We start from the raw sequence: 19,679 nt of genomic DNA, 5'->3' as shown, positions 1-19,679 counted from the left end.
GCTATGCATAAAGCCCTAAGTTTGATCTCCAACACAATATAATCTTGTCATAGTAGCACATTTTTTAATCCAAGAGGTAGATAGAGGCAGGACGCTCAGAAATTCTACCCTTGGCTACACACTGAGTGGGAGGCTAGCCTGAGCTACAAGAGACCCTATCTCAAACACAAAACTAATAGCCACAAAATAGACTTCAGAGACTGAGTTTTGGTCTGTGGTGAGTGCTAGTGCTCACCTAGAATATTTGAGATCCTGGGTTCAGTCTCTAGACCCATAAGCAAGCATTCAGTCAATTACGCATTATAGCTCTGTGCTCTAGAGAAAGAACTACCATCTGTACCACTGAGAACAGAATCAGCCTGCCATTAGAAGCTAGCTGTGGTGGTACAGATCTCTAATTTCAGCACTTGGGAGACTGTACTAGGAGGATCATGGGTTCTAGGCCCATCTGGAAACCAGAATACTTTGGGGAATTCTTTTAGGGGGGAAAAAGCATACATAAAGCAAGTTAAACTAATAAAGGAGAAAAATACCATAATTTTCAGAACTAATTAGGTTAGTGGTATAACTGAAAATGAAATTCAGTTCTGATTGGCTTATCAAATTGAAAAAAAATGTAATACTTAATATTCTTCGTATTTTCTGATAAAGAAATTGTGTCCCAGCTTTGCGCAGTGGCAGTATTGTGGCCAATAAGGTTTATCCAAGGCACAATTATTGCTAATTGAAAGAAATCATGTCCCTTTTTCCAGAAGAAGAGAAACAAACTGCTGGGGTTTAGTACTGAATTCTAGAAGCATTTGCATAGCCTTTCCTTCCTAGCCTGTGTTCCTGAGGAAAACTATGGAGAGACAGTGTCTTCTTTAGCAGCATACTGATATATTTCTTAACACACCATGAATACAACCCAAAGGCAAAGCTTTAACTTTCAGATCCACAGACTTGTTGGTATCCCAAAGCGCGAGACCAATTTTAGATTATCTCAAAGTGTCCTTTCTTTTTTTTTTTACAACTAGACACTTCTCGTGTCAAGTTTGTGTAAGTGAGAGCAGCTCCCTTATCAGTTATCAGTTATTCAATGTAATATTTTTCTTTGAATGTCTTGAGTTCAGCATATTCTATATTTTGTGTCATTAATTTATTTTTGAGACAGGGTCTGGTATAGCCCAGGGTGGCCTACAATTCTGTGTGGCTAGGGATGACCCTGAATCGCTAATCCTCTACGTGGTACAGTCCTGAGGATCAGACCCAATGCTTTCTACATGCAGGGCAGACTGAGGTACACTCCTCAGCCCTAGAGTATCATCTAGTGATCCTGTGAATTAGGCCAAGAAATATTTTGTTTTTCCTTCAAAACAAATAGTATTTTATTTTGAAGCCACTGTGTTGTGAAAGCCTGCCTGAACTGTGGAGAGGTAGGCTGCTGTTATTTTTACTGTTTGAGTCAGGGTCTCTGGAGCCCAGGCCAGGCCCATCCTGAGTTCAGGGTCCTAACTGAAATGCCTAGGTTGCAAGGGCACCGCCATGTCTGTCAAATGTTGATCTGCTTCAGTATCTGCATGATACTGTTCAGTTTTTAAAATTATTGATATTTTATGTGCATTGGTGTTCTGCCTGCATGTATGTCTGTGTGAAGGTGTCAGATATAGATGGTTGTGAGCATCCATGTTGGTGCTAGGAATGGAGTCCAGTTGCTTTGGAAGAGCAGCCAGTGTGCTTTACAGTTAAACCAGTGCTCCAGCTCCGAGGCAGATACTTTTGAGTTTTTATAGATGTATTCGTTTTAAGTTGGGATAACTGTTTTATGTAGGATAATTAATTATTTGGGGTGTTTTTATATCTAGGTTTATTTTATGAGTATAAGTGGTTTACCCCCATGTATGAATATGCACCGCATGAGTGCCTGGGCCCCAAGAAGAATACATCAAGTTCTCTGGATTACAGTTGGTTGTGAGTCATCATGTGTGTGCTGAACTCAAGTCCCCTGGAAAAACTGCAAGTTCTCCCAACCACTGAACCATCTCTTTATCCCCAGCTGTTTCTTAGGATCATTCTTGCTTCTTAAGGATATGCATCAGAAGAGCGGTTAATTTTGGGGGGGTCTCTGTAACCTTCACAGACATGCAGAGAGATGATCCGAGGGAGGGAAGAACACAGCATAGCACAGCTTAGGAGCCAGCATTGGGTCAAACTTCTGGAGTCTGGCCCAGTCGTTTATTTCAAGCTTATATAATAAAGCACTATTTGGTAAAAAACGATCCTGGTGATAATTGACTCAGTCCTATATGAACAACAAAGCACACGGAAATCCTGAGGATCAGAGGAAGCTAAATACAGAGCAGAGGTGACTACAGTACATTCTTTGTAAAGTCTATAAATATAGGTTCTATAGGTTGACGGAAATAAAACAAATTACGACAAGGGTCTGGGGAAGGGTCTAGTGTCAGAAAATTCTCTAGTCACAAAGATAGAGTGAGGTTCACCAGACTAGTAAATACACTCATCCCCAGCCTTCTGTAGGAACAACAGATACAGGGTCCTTCTCTTGAAGGAACAGCTCTGTGTGCTTAATATTTCAGGGTTTCTTAGTGCTTATCTGTGAGCACAGGACCTCTGTGTCTTGTTCAGTCTAGGAAGAGTAACATATTTGGAATAGTTAATCTAATTCAGTGACAGTCAGTCAGTGAAGTTTTCTAAACAACAGAGATGTTCACTCTGAGAGTCAGAACCCAACAGGGAAGAAGCCACATCAGTTGACAGATTCCAGTGAAGCCAGAGCCTTTAATATAGGTGTTTGGGGGTTTTGGTGGAGTTTGTGTGTTTGTTGCTCTTGTCTGCTATGGATGGACACAAAGAACTTTACTTAAAACAAGTAGGTATATGTCAAATGAGGCTGGAGATGGCTCAGAAGTTAAGAGCATTTACTGCTCGTGTAGAGGATATGGTGACTCACGACCCATGTGTAACTTCAGTTCCCAGAATCCAGTACCCTCTTCTAACCTCTGCAGACAGCAGGCATGTACATGACACTTACATATACACTCGGGCATGCACACGCGCACACACACAAGTACTTTTTAAATAAAATCTGTCAGGAATACTTCAGAGAGAAAGGCCCTCAGAAGGGCCTAAGACTAATAATTTTAGCTTTCTCCCAAGATTAGCAGTTACTATATCCCAATTTATTTAACCTCATATCTACCATTGATAAACCTTTCTTACTTTTCTTTTTCTTTTAAGATGTATTTATTTTATGTATGTGAGTACATTGTTGCTCTCTTCAGACACACCAGAAGAGGGCATCAGATCTCATTATAGATGGTTGTGAGCCACCATGTAGTTCCTGGGATTTGAACTCAGGACCTCTGGAAGAGCAGTCATTGCTCTTAACCGCTGAGCCATCTCTCTAGTACGACTTTCTTACTTTTCATATGGTGGCTTTTAAAACTTGGTATTAAGTTTTACTACCAAATCACTCACCTCTACCTTTGCCAGGGAAGAATTTCCGGCATTTATCGAAAGAATGTCAGAGCTTAAGCCAGGAGGTGGTGGCGCAACCTTTAATCCCAGCACTTGGGAGGCAGAGGCAGGAGGGTTTCTGAGTTTAAGGCCAGCCTGGTGTACAGAGTGAGTTCCAGGACAGCCAGGGCTATACAGAGAAACCCTGACTCGAAAAACCTATAAATAAATAAATAAATAAATAAATAAATAAATAAATAAATAAATAAATAAATAAATAAAAAAGAGTTTCATTTATAAATAAATAAATAGAAAGAGTTTCATTTACTTCATGTAGGTAGTGACCTGAGGAGGTTATTTGATTGTAGAAAGGCCTCTGGAAGTAGCTATAACATCAGAGATTGTGTATGGCTGTAAAGGTCTCATGAGCCTATACCTTTGAGATCAGCATTAGTGAATAACTAGACTAATGGAAGAGAAATCAACTAGAGGACTAATCAGTCCTCAGTCCTCAGAGTGTAGTCCTGCTCATGTGTGCCCAGAGGATGGGAAAGCAGGGAAGTGGTCAGCAGCGTCTCTTCATATCCTAAGTGACTACAGCTGAACCTTCAAGGAATAATGGGAAGGTATTGCTAGTGGGATCAGGGAGGAAATAGGAAGCTACAAAGCCAGCTCTGTGCTTAAGAGTACTTACTGCTCTTGATGGCTCAGACTCAGTTCCCAGCATCCCACATGGTTGTAATTTTAGTTCCAGCGTTTCTTCAGACTTCTGCTGGTACCATGTATGCACATGGTAATTATCCATGTATGCACACAAAATATCCATACACATAAAGTAAAATAATAAATCTAAAATAAATTTTGTAATGATCAGGTAACCTCTTAAGAAATGTTCTGTCTGACTTTTAAGAAGTCTTGCATAATACAATTCTATTTGCTCATATGGTTTGAAATATAGCCTAGAGTTCCTGCTCCTATAACCAAGTGGACTTTGTGTCCAGTGAACCACAGTTAGCAGTTACTTCTAACTTGCCATTTTGAATTTTTGATATATATATATATATTTTTTTGTTTGTTTGTTTGTTTTTTGGATTTTTTTTTTTTTTCCGAGACAGGGTTTCTTTGTTTAGCCCTGGCTGTCCTGGAACTCACTCTGTAGACCAGGCTGGCCTTGAACTCAGAAATCCGCCTGCTCTGAGCTCGAGTTCACACTTCACTTTCTTCTTTCTGGTTTCTTGCCTTGTACACACATGACACATGTACTGAATTCCTTGTGCTGCCTTGGGTCCTCCAGGGTCTCTTTTGAACCCAAATAAGTCAAAGTCTCAGATTAAAGGCCTTAACCTGTCTCATCTGTGTCCTACAGGAAACAAACTTCATTAAAACTGGTTGAGCCATTCCTCTTTGTGCTTTGCACCTGAGCTGAATCAGCACCATGTATGCTGGCAGTCAGGTGACTGTTCTTAAGATTTTAATTGTGTCTCATATTTTTCTAACTCTTGTTGTGTTCAATGACTTGTACAGGTTTTGTATTAGATTATATATTTTGGGTCAGGCATAGTTTAAAGGTTTTTTCGCATGCCTTTAATGACAGGAACTCTTCTGTGAGTTTGAGGCTAGCTTGGTCTGTCCATAGTTCCAGGACAGCCAAATCTATAGTGAGACCCTGTCTAGGGGAGGGAAAAAAACATAAATAAATATTGGGTGCTTGATTTCTATTACTGCAGATGTTTTGATAGAGAGGACTAGTATCAGCTAGATTGTAATGCTGTAACAGTTTTAGATTGTAATAAATATGAAGTCCCTTCTGATGCTTGATGTTCTCTCTGAAGAATAAAACTGATGCATCTGAGCAGTTATCTAGGACTCATCCCACAGATGCTGACAAGTTGAAACCTGCTCTATACAGTGGGTGTTCCAGATGTGTCCTTGGGCTTCCGCATTCTAAGGAAGAAACCTTTGCCTCCCGCCTGCTTTAGAGTCACAGCTGAAGTGAAGTACAACATTACCAACACTGTGGTGTGCAGAGTCCAGGGGGAATGGAACAGCGTTCTGGAGTTCACCTACAGCAACGGAGAGACCAAATATGTGGACCTGGCTAAACTGGCTGTGACAAAGAAAAGAGTGAGGCCTCTGGAGAAGCAGGATCCCTTCGAATCCAGGTGGGTTGCCTCACAGGCAGGATGGCTGGGAGCTCTGGAGTCTAGTTAAGCCATGTCACTAAGTCACTTTACAGTTTATATCAGCTTTGCCATCTGTAGACTTGGTCTGATTTCCTCCACTCTAAAACCCTTTGCCAATACAGCATCTTATGGTGTATAATTTTAATATGAAAAATTAATTGAAAAGTTTTTGCTTACTGTATTAAATAAAACTAACTTTGAAAAGTACCAGATGCCTGGTTAGGAGCTGGCTCTGTGGGAAAGGCACTTGCCGTGCATGGCTAACAGCATGATCCTCTGAACCCATGAGAAAAGTAGAAAGCGCCACCGTGCAGGCCCTCCTCCCAACAATAAATTCAAAATTCAAAAAGCAAATTATCACCGACTTAGCTTCCCATAATACCAAATATCTGAACTATTTGAAAACTTATCTCTTTTACAACTGTATCTGTCTAAAGTCAGCTTTTCCCACTAGATTGTCTGCTTGCACTAAGTAACATATCAGAGTAGACTGAGTCTAGAAATAGATGGATGGCCCTGCTATTAAGCCAGACATTGGAGAGACACTGCTGGATTGTATTTCCTAAAATTTCCATTGTACGTGTCTTTGAGGCTATTTATCAGTAGTGTTCTTTGGAGGAAAGCGTAATTGCATCTTCAGTGTACAGGCCTTTTATAGTTCCTACCCCTTTTTGGGTCAGCATTTCACTGCAGTATAACCTTGGATGACCTGGGACTCTCAGAGATCCACTTGCCTTTGTCTCCCAAGTGCTGGGATTAAGGGTGTGAACCACCATTTAGGTTAGCTCTGCTAGTTTGTATCTTTAAGAAATTTATCAGTAGTTTATTAATTGCCTTACCTCCTGTGGATCTATGTAGGATATTTAGTGACTCCCCATACTCATTCTTTATATTGAGTCCCCCTAGCCACCCACCCTGCCCTATCAGTGCGATTGAAGACTTAATTGTACTCAACCATCTTTTGGTGTCGTTAATTTTTTCCTTCGGTCTATTTTTTTATTTTCTAATTATATATTTATGTTTCTGTTTTGTTCATCATTGTTTACTCTCTTTGCCTCATAATGTTAAAGCTGACACTTACGTGAGCTTTACGTGAGAGACCCTTTAACACTGGGTGTGGGTTCTCGTTCCCCTTACACTGGGTTCTGAGGATCACTCAGGTCACCTGACAGGACTTTTCTATACCTGGACAGAGACTCAGGATTCAGGCTTAGTGGGCCAGATGTGTCTATCACAGCTGCTTGATTCTGCCATTGTAACATGAAAGCCACGAACAAGTTGTAGGTAAATACCTGGACGTTGTTCTAAGATTTTTCTGCACACAAAAGGCAGTGGCAGAGTGTGTGTGACTCCTGCTTTAGATCATCATGGGGTTTTGTTTGTTTCCCTAAATGTTTAATATAATATGTCTTACTTTAAAGACTGTTTTATTAGTTTCCATTACATCGTGGTTTTGATACAGTCTGTCTGTAGTCCAAGCAGAGACAGCTGTCCCATTTACCATTGCTAGCCTAAAGATCTGTCATCTCTGTTCTGTCTATAAGTGTGTCTTTTCTGAGTATTTTCTATATGTGGAGTCACATAACATGTGATCCTTGTCACCAGCTCCAGGTCCATCTACCACCTAGCTTGTATCAGTAGTCAGTTCCTGCATTTTAATTGCTGAATAGTATTCCATTATGTGGGTATGTCAAATCCATTCTACAACTGATACACATTACTAGATTGGGACTATGATGAATCATAAAATTGAATATTTTACCATTAACTTTTGTTTAGACATGTTTTTCATTTTTCCTGGGTAAATATCCAGGAGTGGGATTGCTGGGTTGTAGATTGTATTTTGTATTTTCCAAAATCAGTATAACATTTAACATTCCCATTGGCTTTGAATTACAGTTCCAGTCCCTCCACATCCCCCATCATCTGTCTCCTATACTTATTCTAGGTAGGAAACACTAGTTTTAATTTATAGTTCCCAGTGATCATACTTCATGTCAATCTGAAACTAATGAGGCATTAGCCATTTCTCTCTTTTACAAGCGTGGTTTTATATTTTATCTTTTTATTGCATTATTTGTCTTCTCTTTGTGTTGTAGAGGGTCTTTGTACCTTAGGCTTAGGCTGACCATGAACTCTTTGTATAGCCTTGGCCTTCTCATCCTCAGGCTCCTTTCCATATCCTGCTCTATGTGGAGCTAGGGACTGACGGCACCACCACACTCTATTAGGCAGGCACCCCCCAGCTGAGCCACATCCTCAGCCTTCTATGTTTCAACCTTTTAAAATATCTCATGTTATTTGTTAATTCTGAAAGTTTCCTAAAAACAAAATAGTTGTTTTTGTAACTTGAGGGAAATGCTTCTTGAACTTAATTGAACTTTTCAATTTAAAAACCATCAACAGTTGAAACAATCTGTGTGTCCCCTGCAGGGGCCCAGTGTCTATGCTCTCAGAACTCAGGAGTGGATGGTAAATCTGATTTAGAAAATGTAAATGTTGGAAATTACTGTGATTTCTAAATTATCTCTTTTGAAGAGGATGTTTTTAAAACAGGCCATTTTCCATTTTAGACGATTGTGGAAAAATGTAACAGATTCTCTGAGGGACTCTGAAATTGACAAGGCCACAGAGCACAAACGTTCCCTGGAAGAACGCCAGAGAACAGAAGAAAGGCTGCGGACTGAAACAGGCACACCCTGGAAAACCAAATATTTTATTAAAGAGGTATGTCCTGTGTGCGCAGTGAGGCCCTGTCTCACCTGATGTGTTGCTGGCTCTTGTACATCTTTGTTTTTAGAAGTAGTACAGCTAGGGTAGGGAGCTGGCCAGCAGGACAGCACGTCTGAATACGCACGAGGCCCCATTCAGATCTCCAGAGCCCTAGGAAAGCATTCCAGGGACTCAAAGCTCCATGTTCAATGAGAGCCCGTACCCCAAAAGATAAGGGAGAAGGCCACCAAGGTGGTTGAGCACGTAAGGCACTTGCCACCAAGCCTGATGAGATCTGAGTTTGATCCCCAGAATCTACATGGTGGAAGAAAGTAACTGACTTCCCCAGGTTTACCTCCACCCCCATGCACGCAAAATTATTTAATTGATTGATTAAATGTAATTTTTAAAATCATCCAAACTTTATATCTGGTTTCTACCCTCATGTACATCTCTCTCTCTCTCTCTCACACACACACACACACACACACACACACAGAGTCTAGCTTATGTGGGAGCTTTCTCATGAGCTTTCCACAACTTGTTCAAGTAATATAGCTTTTCCACAGATCAGATAAAATATATTTGGAGATTGAAGTAGTCCACAAATTAAAGTGCTAGCCTTATGTTCAGTAGCAGGAAGTGCAGGATGAAGTTGACAGTTTTTGCTTCACATTTTTTAAACTGTTCACTTCCAGGCATCACATTTTAAGGAAGACTAAAGTTTCATTGAGCATACAGAGGTAGTGAAGTGAGTAGATATAGGGATGTTCAGAAAGAAAACCAGGGATACTTTGTGATACCTTTCTTCAAAGTATATGGGCTTACTGCATAGAGACTTTCATCAGCGACTAGAAGCACAGCTCGGTGATGCACAATTTGCTTGGCATTTGAAAGCTCTGGATTGATCATCAGAACCAAAAAGTTCAAGTACTGGACTAGAGTCCAAATTACCAACAAGCAAGTCTTGGAAATAATAGAGTAAGAACATAAAATAATGTATCTTTGGTACCTGGGCACGGTGGCACATGCCTTTAATCCCAGCACTCTGGAGCCAGGCAGGTGGATCTCAGAGTTCTAGGATACCCAAGGCTGCACAGAGAAACTGTCTAAAAAAACCTAAAATAATACATAATGTATTCCTGGCCACTAGAACATACCACTGCTTTCATAGATTTGGAGACAGTAGTTTGCAGTTGAACTAAATGATGGAAAAAAGAAAAAACAAAAGCAAAATGCCCATAATTTGGGGTTGGAGTGGTAACTCAGTTTTTAAGAGCATTTGCTACCTTTGCAGATGACTGGGATTAGTTCTCAGCATCCTTAAGTCAAGTAGCTCACAGCTGCCTCTTCCAGAGAGCCAATGCCCTTTGACCTCCTTGGACACCTGAACATACAGTGTACATAAATTCATATGAGCACAGACATATACACATAAGTAAAAAATACTTTTTAAAAAATCCATAATTCAGGCTGGAGAGATGACTCCGCAGTTAAAAGCACTGACTGCTCTTACAAAGATCCTGAGTTCAATTCCCAGTAACCACATAGTGGCTCACAACCATCTGTAATGGAATTTGATGCTCTCTTCTGGTGTGTCTAAAAACAGTGTCAGTGTACTCACATAATAAATAAATAAATGAATGAATGAATGAATGAGTGAATAAATAAATGAATAAATAAATAAATAAATCCTTTTAAAAAAACTATAAATCTCAGGTTGTGGGCTGCATATTTAATAGGCTGCAGAGATGGCTCAGCGGTTAAGAGCATTGATGACTCTTCCAGAGGTCCCAGCAACCACATGGTGGCTCACAGCCATCCATGTATAATGGGATCCAATGCCCTCTTCTCGTGTGTCTGAAGACAGCTATAGTATACTCATGTAAATAAATAAAATAATTTTTTAAAAAAAATCTGTAATTCATGCTGGTGACATGGCTCAGCAAGGAAAGGTTCATGCCTCGTGATGTTGATAATCTAAGTTTGCTCCTGGGACAACTCCCTCAGGCCTCTGGCCTCCATGTGTACATTGTCCCCCACACATGGCTGGACGTCACATATACCCATAAAATAATAATGCAAATTTAAAGTTTTTTAAAAATCCAGATTCACTTTAATAGTTTCTGTGCTTTTATTGTTTCAATCTTTTGTATACAAACTTTTTTTGTACAAATAACAAATAGAACATGTTTGTTTTTTTTTAAAGATTTATTTATTATATGTAAGTACACTGTAGCTGTCTTCAGACACACCAGAAGAGGGCATCAGATCTCTTTAAGGATGGTTGTGAGCCACCGTGTGGGTGCTGGGATTTGAACTCATAACCTTTGGAAGAGCAGTCGGTGCTCTTACCCACTGAGCCATCTCTCCAGCCCCAGAACGTGTTTTTAATGCCTTCTTTTGTGTGTGTGTGTGTGTGTGTGTGTGTGTGTGTGTGTGTGTGTGTGTGTGTATACAGAGGGACTCACATGACCAATGTGGAGGAGAAGGACAACTTTGTGAAGTTGACTCTTTCCCTTTACCCTGTGGGTTGCAGGAAGGTTACTGGGTCTTGTGATTTCACATGCTAAGCCATCCTCAGCTCTATCCTTGTATGTTTATATGAACAAATAGACATTTGTAACTGGATTCACAAGTGTGCCCAGCTTAGGCTGGGCTAAAGATATAGGTGTAGCAGAAACAGATCTATCTGTTTAAAAGCAGCTCCTGGCTGAACAGAGAGCTAGCTCTGTTTTTATAAAAAAAAAAATGCCATTGACAGAATTGTTTCATGCATTCATTCATTCATTTTTGCTTTTCTTTTTTTAAAAGGTTTGTTTGTTTGTTTAATATATATGGGTCTTTTGTATGCATGTACATTTGCACACCAGAAGGTAGCATCAGACAGTTGTGAGCTACCATATGGGTGCTGGGAATTGAACTCGAGACCTTCAGAAGCGTAAGCAGCAAGTTCTCTCTCTCTCCCCTCCCCCCAGATAGGATTTTTCTGTGTAGTCCTGGCTGTAGACCAGGCTGACCTCGAACTCAGAGGCTGCCTGCCTCTGCCTCCCAAGTGCTGGGATTAAAGGCGTGTGCCACCACTGCCCAGCAGCAGCAAGTTCTCTTAACCATTGAGCCTTTTCTTTTCTTTTTTGAGACAGGGTTTCTCTTTATATACCTAGCTAGAACTCTTTATATCAACCAGACTAGCCTAGAACTCAGAGAGATCTTCCTGCATCTGTATCTGCCTCTGTCTCCCAAGTGTTTGGCTTAAAGCTTGTACCACCATGCCTAATAGCACCCTGGCATTGCTGATATGATATGTGTCTCAGAGTTTTATTGCTCCATAGCAACTCTTAGTTAGTTAGTTAGTTAGTTAGTTAGTTAGTTTTTTGTTTTTTGGATTTGTTTTTTTCGAGACAGGGTTTCTCTGTGTAACCCTGGCTGTCCTAGAACTCACTCTGTAGACCAGACTGGTCTCGAACTCAGAAATCCGCCTGCCTCTGTCTCCCAGAGTGCTGGGATTACAGGTGTGCGCCACCATGGCCTGGCATAGCAACTCTTATAACGTAAAACATTGAATTGGGGCTGACTTACAGGTCCCGAGGTTTAGTCCATTATCATCATGTCAGGAAGCATGATGGTTTGCAGGCAGTCATGGTGCTGGTGAGTTCTGCATCCTAAACTGAAGGCAGCAGGAAGAGGGAGAGGGTGGCAGAGAACCTGGCTTGAGGCTCTGAAACCTCAAACCCACCCCCAGTGACAGACTTCCTCCACATCTACTCCAGCAAGGCCACACCTCCCTATAGTGCCATCGCCTGTATAGAGCCTACAGGGAACGTGTTCACTCAAACCACCTCAACATGTCAACATCTCATTTATATGAGATAGTGAGAGCCTATTCATATCAGTGTTTATCTGAATGTATATGTGCACCAATGTGCCTGGTGCCTGAAGAACCAGAAGAGGGTGTCAGATCTCCTTGAAGTGGAGTTATAGTTGTGAAACTAAACCTGGGTCTCTGCAAGAGCAGCAGGTGCTCTCAACTGTCAAACCTCCTGCCAGCAGCCCCTGGTTGACATAAGAGTTCCAGCTAGGGATACAAAATGAGACCCTGTCTCAGAAAAGGAAAGGGAAAAAAAAGAAAAGGCTAGGCTAGAGAGATGGCTCAGTGGGGCACTTTTTATCTTTTAAATTCCCATGTTCTGTGATGGTAGACAGGTGGAAAAAATCAAAGTGTAGTGAAATAATGGATTGTTTTGGTAGAACCTAGAGGTCCTTTGATCTCTGCCTCTGGGTCATAGTTGAGAATGCAGGTTCAATGTGGGTCCATTTGAGATACTATTATGCAAGGCCATCAGACAGGAGAGACGTCTGTGTGACTTCATGATGCATGTGCTGCACATGCGAGAGCACTGCAGGGTACCAGGCTACCAGTATGGCTGAGTGGGCACCACAGTCATAAATGTGAGCCCCTGCCTCACGCATGGCTCTGCTGCTGAGGTTTGTAGGTTATGGAGAAGTTGCTGTCTCCTGTGTGATCCTCCACAGGGTTCAGCATATCACAGATGCTTCGTAAGCATCATTAGAGCTTTTACTTCTCCCAGCCTCTGTTTCCTTTCTGCTAGACTCAAACTGAGTCCTCCTGCCTTAGCTTACAAGTGCTGAGGTGTGTGTGCGCTACCCACTGAGCTCAAATCTCTGTTTTTGTCTATAAAGTAAGATAATTGAGTGGCACATCATTTTTACATGATTGTATAATGTGGTTAGTCGACATCTTTCACAAAGAGCAGTGTAATGTCTATGTCTATAGGCCAGGTGATTTCATGTAATGGACAGCCCAGTGGTTGGCTGTTGTTAACGACATGAAGGGAAGGCAGGAGAGATGGCTCAGCAGTTAAGAGCACCAACTGCTCTTCCAGAGGCCCTGAGTTCAATTCCAAGCAACCACATGGTGGTTCACAACCATCTGTAATGGATCTGACGCCCTCTTCTGGTGTGTCTGAAGACAGCTACAGTGTACTCACATACATAAAAATCTGTTTAAACCAGTTGCAGCTGAGGGCAGAGAGTAACTTGGGTCTGAATTTGAGGCTAACAAGTGGGGATTTCTAGGTACAAGGCAAACTAAAAGAATGGGTGAGAATGCTGGGGGTTGGTTAGTGTGGGGTGAAGGAAAAGGAGTTGGATTTTAGGCTTGGTAGACTCACATAACTAGTCCTTAGGTTTCATTGTTAAAACAAGGTCAAGTGAACACAAAGCTTACTCAAGACAGCCTGAAGGAGCCTGACTGGTTTAGTTAAATTATGACTAAATTAAAGAGACTCGTGGGAAGTCCTCACCGTCCTGACCTTGACCACCAGATTCCTGCGTGTCTGCAGCATCCTGCGTGTCTGCAGCTCTTTCCTCCTCTGCTTTGGTCTTGACTTCATGAACACTTCCTTGTCCTCTGCCTGCTGCCCATCATGCTGTGAGGTGCAGGCCGCAGCACCTTGGCAATGGCTTAATTGCTACAAGTGGCCTCTACAAAATTACATCTCCAAGAGTCACACACTAAGTGTTTCCACATACCACAGTCACTGTCCTTACCTCTGGGACAGAATACCTGACAAGCCTCTGAGGGGTTCGGGCGAGAATTCTAGCTTACGCTTCAGGGGCTGTAGTTTGTTTTGGTGGGGGGTGGCATGCTGGAAGCCTGAGGAAGCTGGTTATCACCTTGGCAATCAGGTGCATAAGAGCAGAGCTGAGCAAATCCTCCCAGGACCCAGCAACCCCGCCCCCACCACACCCACAATGGGGGACAGTTCACATGCAAACCATAGCTGACATCCACCTTAGCTGCAGGCAGGATCTGAGGTCTCGAGCACTAGAGAACTCCATGTGGCTGTTGGTCCTGGTTGGGTTCTGAATGGGAGATGCTGGCAGGATGGTGCTCTGACTCCCTTTCCACTTGTTTCAGGGAGATGGCTGGGTGTATCACAAACCCCTGTGGAAAGGAATTCCATCACAGCCAGCGGAGTGACACACGCGCTCTAAGACTGGACCAAATGAGGGTCTCCTCTGTGTACCCTAAGCCCTCGCAGGTAGAGTTGTTGCACTGAGTGGCCTGTTTCCTAACTGTACAGCCTGAACACGAATGTACCTCCTGAGCCCGTCACCCTGCAGCAAGACCAAAGTGTTACTGACGTCCGATGGGCCTCCTGCCTGCCCCGGCATGAGCAGTACCACCTCACAGCCCTCCACCTACCAGTTCGTCACCGTCTGAGCTGAGTTGAAAGCTGTTCCAGCCTCAGGTTGTTCAGGGCCACAGATAACAGCAGAGAAAACTCATGACTTTGGTTCCTTTGTAGTAAGAAGTAAAGTCTATTGCAGCGTCTGTTTTGCTTTCTGTCCATAGCTGAAGTAGTCACTGCTCTTGGAAGCCAGCCAAGAGGGAGAGGAACGTGACCTTCAAGTGGATTCAGCCGCTGTGCCTGAAGTCAGTGTTCACACCTCACTGGGCTGTAGTACCAAGGCCTCTTTCCTCCAGAGGCCATGCCTGTGTCTGAGGAAGCCCATCACCCGCTCTGGTGGAACTCTTTGAAAAGTGTATTTATAATTAGAATTGTAACCATGGAGGAATTTTTTTCTTCTGAGCATTTTAATATACTTGAAAACAACATTGACTTGAAAAATTTCAGAACATTTTTCAATACCTAGTTTTATTAAATATTATACTTAAGAGACACTTTTTTAAAATGTGTTCATGTCACTATGAGATTTTGGCCTTTCTCAAGAACTAAGGCATTAAAAAATAGAAAACATTAAGAAACAAAACTGTTACTTTTCCTTACCTATTTTCCTTTGTAGGTTCATATTCAGTATTATGAGCTCTCCTGAGCAAGTTGGCTTTATCTGACCTCTGTTCATTCAAAAGTTAAAACTTAAACCTGTTCACGTCTGACAGTAATTCAATTATGTCTGTGGCTGAGTACACGAAAAATATGGCTTTTTTATTTTTCAAGGAAATGTAAACACTGAAGAAAGGCTATGAACTAAAAAGCAGGAATCTGCATTCAGGTAACAATTGGTTTTTTATAGGTATTTTATTGGGGTTGAAGAATTGCTGGCAATGAACAGAATCGTGCTAATTATGGTTTTCATTTATTCAAGTATTTGCTGAGCACCCAGTCGTGGTGCTGACTCTTGCTACTGCGAGCTACCTTACTGTCCAGAGTGGTGCCTTACCCTGCTCCTGCCCACGTGGTCTTCCAGTCAGTGTGCGAACACACCTGTCGCTCGCTCGTAGGCCGTGCCAGGCTGCGTCTGTGCTCTGAGAAACCGTACTCTTAGTAGGGTTCATAGGATGAAAACAGCGACAATGATTTTTCAGCAAATTGTAAATTAAAATTGGTCTGTGTACAGCCATTTTAATGATTCCGTTTTCATTTTTGCTGTGAAGTGCACTGAAAAAAATCTCAAAATGAGCTATAGTTCATGTGTTGGGAAAATTGAAAAACAATAAAAATTGAGACCAGCGGTGTGGCATCTCTTTTCTACATGGAGGAAGAGTTTGTGACACATACCTCAACCCCAAAACTTCTCCAGTGGATAGCACTTGCAAGTGAAAAGTTAGTTCTCTCCTAGGGAGTTGCACAGGGGAAACACACACTTGTGAGCCTGAATAGCCAACAGGACAGACTCAGTGGTATCTTCAGGTTTGTATTTTACGGGATTCCTGAACAAACGTGTGTCTCAGTGTTTTTTTCCTTTGCTTTTTCGTTGTTCTTATAAAGGACAACATGTAATTGGTGCCAGCTTTCAGTGTCAGAGCCTTAGTGCTTGGTCACCACGGCGGGAAGCATGGTGGCATGCGGGTAGACATGGTGCTCCAGGAGCCAAGAGTTCTGCATCTTAATCTGCAGGCAGCAGGAAAAGGGCCACAGTGGGCTGGCTTAAGCTTCTGAGACCTCAAAGCCTGCTCCTAGTGACCACGCCCTCCAACAAGGCCACACCTCCTGATAACGCCACCCTATGAGCTTGTGGGGGCCATCTCTTAAACACCACACTTACTGGGTTGGATTTTATTATTATTCCTTAATGAGACACAGAGAACTTACATATCCAGATGAGAGGAAGTAGTGAGAACCAGGAGGAGTAGGGGGAAATGAAACCGTTCTATATTGAGAAAAACTACTTTCAAAGAAAAGGAAGTTGTATTAAAAATGCACATAACTACTCAGTTCGAAAAGAAAGTTTATATTTGGTAGTTGAGAGGGTTGGTTTTCTTCATAACCTGGTAGCATAGTATGTGCTGAAATCCTGAGGCTGGGGTATGAATTTGAGGCAAGACTGAGGTACAAGGTAAAACCCTGACTCTAAACAGGAAAAAACAAAACCCTTACCCCTTGAGAATCCCCAGCTTACTAAGTAAATTTAGGTTCACACGTGTTTGTTGTTACTTGTTTTTGTTGGCTTTTCGTGAGCCAAGTTCTCAGTATATAGCCTTGCTGGCCTGGAACTCCGTACACTAGGCTAGCTTTAAACTCACATCCACCTACCTCTGCCTCTCCAGTTAAAGGCATGTGCCACCATGGCTAGATTTAATGACGTTTTTATGTTCTTTTCTTTTTTAATTCTTTATGAGTTTCTCATCATGAACCCCGGTCCCACTAATCACCCTTTGCCCTCACATCTGCCGCTCACTCTTGCAACCACCCTGTCAACATAAACCACACCAGTAGTAACAGAACAAAGTATAGAAAGCATTTCACTGTGGAGGCCGCAGTGTGTCACTGCGTGTCCCACAGTGTGTTCCCCCTACTGCACATCTTCACTTGCAAATGTTCATGACAATGAGTCATTGGTCTGGTTCAAGATCTCTGGCTTGGGTGACACCATCAATATTATTCAGGACTCCCTCCTGTGATGCTGCTGTTGCCCTGTGTTGTGGAGTTCCTGCAGCTTTGGAACAGCAGGATACAGATGTTGGGGTGGGCCAACTCAGAGCCCCGGTCAATGTGCCAGCTCTCATCTGCACCACCAGAGGGAGCTCTCCAGCGCTGCTTCAGGTAGGCCATCCAGTACCGCCATCTGCAGGAGGCAGAGTCTGCCCCTCGGGCTCCAATGCCCTCGGAGCCTGTTCACCCGCACCTCCAGAACCAACTCCACTCTGCTGCCCAGTCAAGGTGTGTCTTTGCCATCGAGCCAGCTCCACTGTGTTGAGAGCAAGGCCTGCTGTCCTGAGAGGAGTGCTGCAGCCAGTGAGGGACAGGTCACCCATTCTCATGACCCCAGGGTCAGCTCTCCCAACTACCTCAGGTGAGAAAATAGTGTATCTCCTCCCAGGCCACCTCAAGACAGAGGAGTGGCAGGGCCGTCCGTCCCTCCATCATGCCCACAGGGACAGCTCACTCGTTCACCCCTCCACCCGCCCATCGTCAGGGCCAGCTCTCCTGTGTTGGTCAGACATGATGTAGGGCTCACTTTCCCAAGTGCTGCAGCCTGTGAGGGGCAGGGCTACCTCTCCTACTGTCATGACCCTGAGACCAGCTTTCCTGACCACCATAGGTGTTGAGGAGCGAGGCAGAGAAGCCATTACCCCTGAGCCAACACTCAACAGCAGATGAGTTTCAGGGGCCAGTTCTCCCATGGTCTCACCCTTGGGGCTGGTTCACCTAGCCTCTACCACCAGGGGAGGTGCAGGGCACACTCTTGAGTGCCGCAGCTGGTGAAAAATGGGGCCAGCTCTCCAGAGTGCTGCACTGTCCCAGGATATCCTATCAGGAACATCTCCATGTTGTGTAGTGGTAATATGAGCCTTGGACATTGGCAGCAATCCCTGCCACTAGGTAGACACAGACATGGCCCTCAGTAGCATCTGGGGCTGGGATGGAACCATGGCCCCAGGTGGTGGGGCTGGCCATGCATGGCAGGCTTGAGCCTTCAGTCCCATCTTCTCTTCTTGACATCTGACCACCACATACTCGCACAGTGCAGTAGCTCCCGCTGCAGGCTGGTTGCTCTGCTGGCCAGTCCCTGGGTGATATCGTACATCTGGGTTGCGTACTATGACAGCAAGCAGTGGCTGGCCTGGGGGATTAGGGAGCAGGTCTGTTGGTGGCATGAGAGTCCACATGTCTTGGTCTTCCTGCTCCTGTACTGCACTGCCTAGATTGGGTTGGATTGGGTTTTTGAGCCTTAGGCATAAGGCAACTGTGGCCACCAAGCCAGGCATGAAGCTAGGACAGCCACCTGCTCTGCTCCTGACTGACATAAGAACACCACCAACAACAGGGTGTCTCTTTGTCCACTGCTGGGGAGATTTAATGAGTTTTATTTTTATTTTTATTTATGTTTTTGAAGCTTTGTGTGCACATTGTGGAGGCCAGAAGAGGGTGTTAGATCCCTAGAACCAGAGTTACAGTGTTAGTTGTAAGCCTCGTGACTTTAGTCCCATGGAAGAGCAGGAAGTGCTCTTAACCTCTGAGCTAGCTCGCCAGCACCAACATTTAATGAGTTTTTAAGGGTCACTATTTTAACGATTAATAAACAGAAGCAAGTATACTACAGCATCCAGTCTAATAAACCTCCTTTAGATGTATGAGACACATTTTCATTTACTAGTTCTGTTCCTTTAAAGAACCCTAACTAGCATGCTCACTAAATAAAATAAAAAGGCAATTAACTAGGGTGTGTCCACATGCCTTCAATCCCAGGACTGAAGCTGAAGCAGGGGCATCTCAAATTTGAGGCAGTCTGGACTTATAACCTGACAATCTCCATTTTCTCTCTGGGACCTACTATGCGGTGGAAGAGAGAAGTGACACCTGTAAGCTGTGCTCTGACCTCTGCACAAAGTCAAGAAGCTGGCAGCCTCGTGCTAGAGGGACCAGTGGTGCAGCCCCAGCGATCCCCCGTGAAGGTCTAGGCATTCCTGGAGGGTTGCTAGTGCAAATCCACGTTGGAGGTTCAGTGGAGCCTTGGGCCTTGACAGCAACCAAGCTGCACCAGTTGAAGATGAATGAGGTTGGTGACAGAGTCACTGTTGTATTGTTGTGGGGGACACCACGACCTAGGCAGCTATTATGAAAGAAAACATTTAGTTGGGAGCTTGCTTACAGCTTCAGAGGTTTAGTCCATTATCATGGTGGGGAACACCAGAGAGCAAGCAGGCACTGGAGCAGTAGCTAAGAGCTACATCCTGATCCATAGAGAGACAAAGACAGACAGACCAGGCCTGACAGGAGCTCTTAAAACCTCAGCTCACCCCCAGTGACACACTTCCTCCAACAAGGCCATGTCTCCTAATCCTTTTAAATAGTGCCAGTCAAAATATTAGCTGTGGAGGCCATTCTTATTCAA

The 19,679-nt window shown here is 43.4% G+C and overlaps 1 protein-coding gene and 1 pseudogene across 5 annotated transcripts in view; both read left to right on the top strand.

The window, feature by feature from the left end:
* The window catches only part of Osbpl11 (oxysterol binding protein like 11), a 61,575-nt gene extending 45,721 nt beyond the window's left edge, over nucleotides 1–15,854 (top strand). For 2 of the 5 annotated variants that reach the window (XM_052158231.1, XM_052158230.1), the window contains 3 exons: nucleotides 5,439–5,621; nucleotides 8,216–8,369; nucleotides 14,296–15,854. In XM_052158231.1, coding sequence (XP_052014191.1) covers nucleotides 5,439–5,621; nucleotides 8,216–8,369; nucleotides 14,296–14,358 — 400 coding nt within the window. In that variant the 3' untranslated portion in view covers nucleotides 14,359–15,854. The remainder of the gene's footprint in view (nucleotides 1–5,438; nucleotides 5,622–8,215; nucleotides 8,370–14,295) is intronic. The other 3 variants (XR_007973484.1, XR_007973483.1, XR_007973482.1) reach the window with 3 other exon arrangements.
* Nucleotides 664–787, top strand: LOC127666432 (uncharacterized; annotated as a pseudogene).
* Nucleotides 15,855–19,679: the final 3,825 nt, after the last annotated feature.

Source organism: Apodemus sylvaticus, chromosome 15, assembly GCF_947179515.1.
Source record: "Apodemus sylvaticus chromosome 15, mApoSyl1.1, whole genome shotgun sequence".
NCBI lineage: Eukaryota > Metazoa > Chordata > Mammalia > Rodentia > Muridae > Apodemus > Apodemus sylvaticus.
This window is presented reverse-complemented; position numbering and strand designations above follow the sequence as displayed.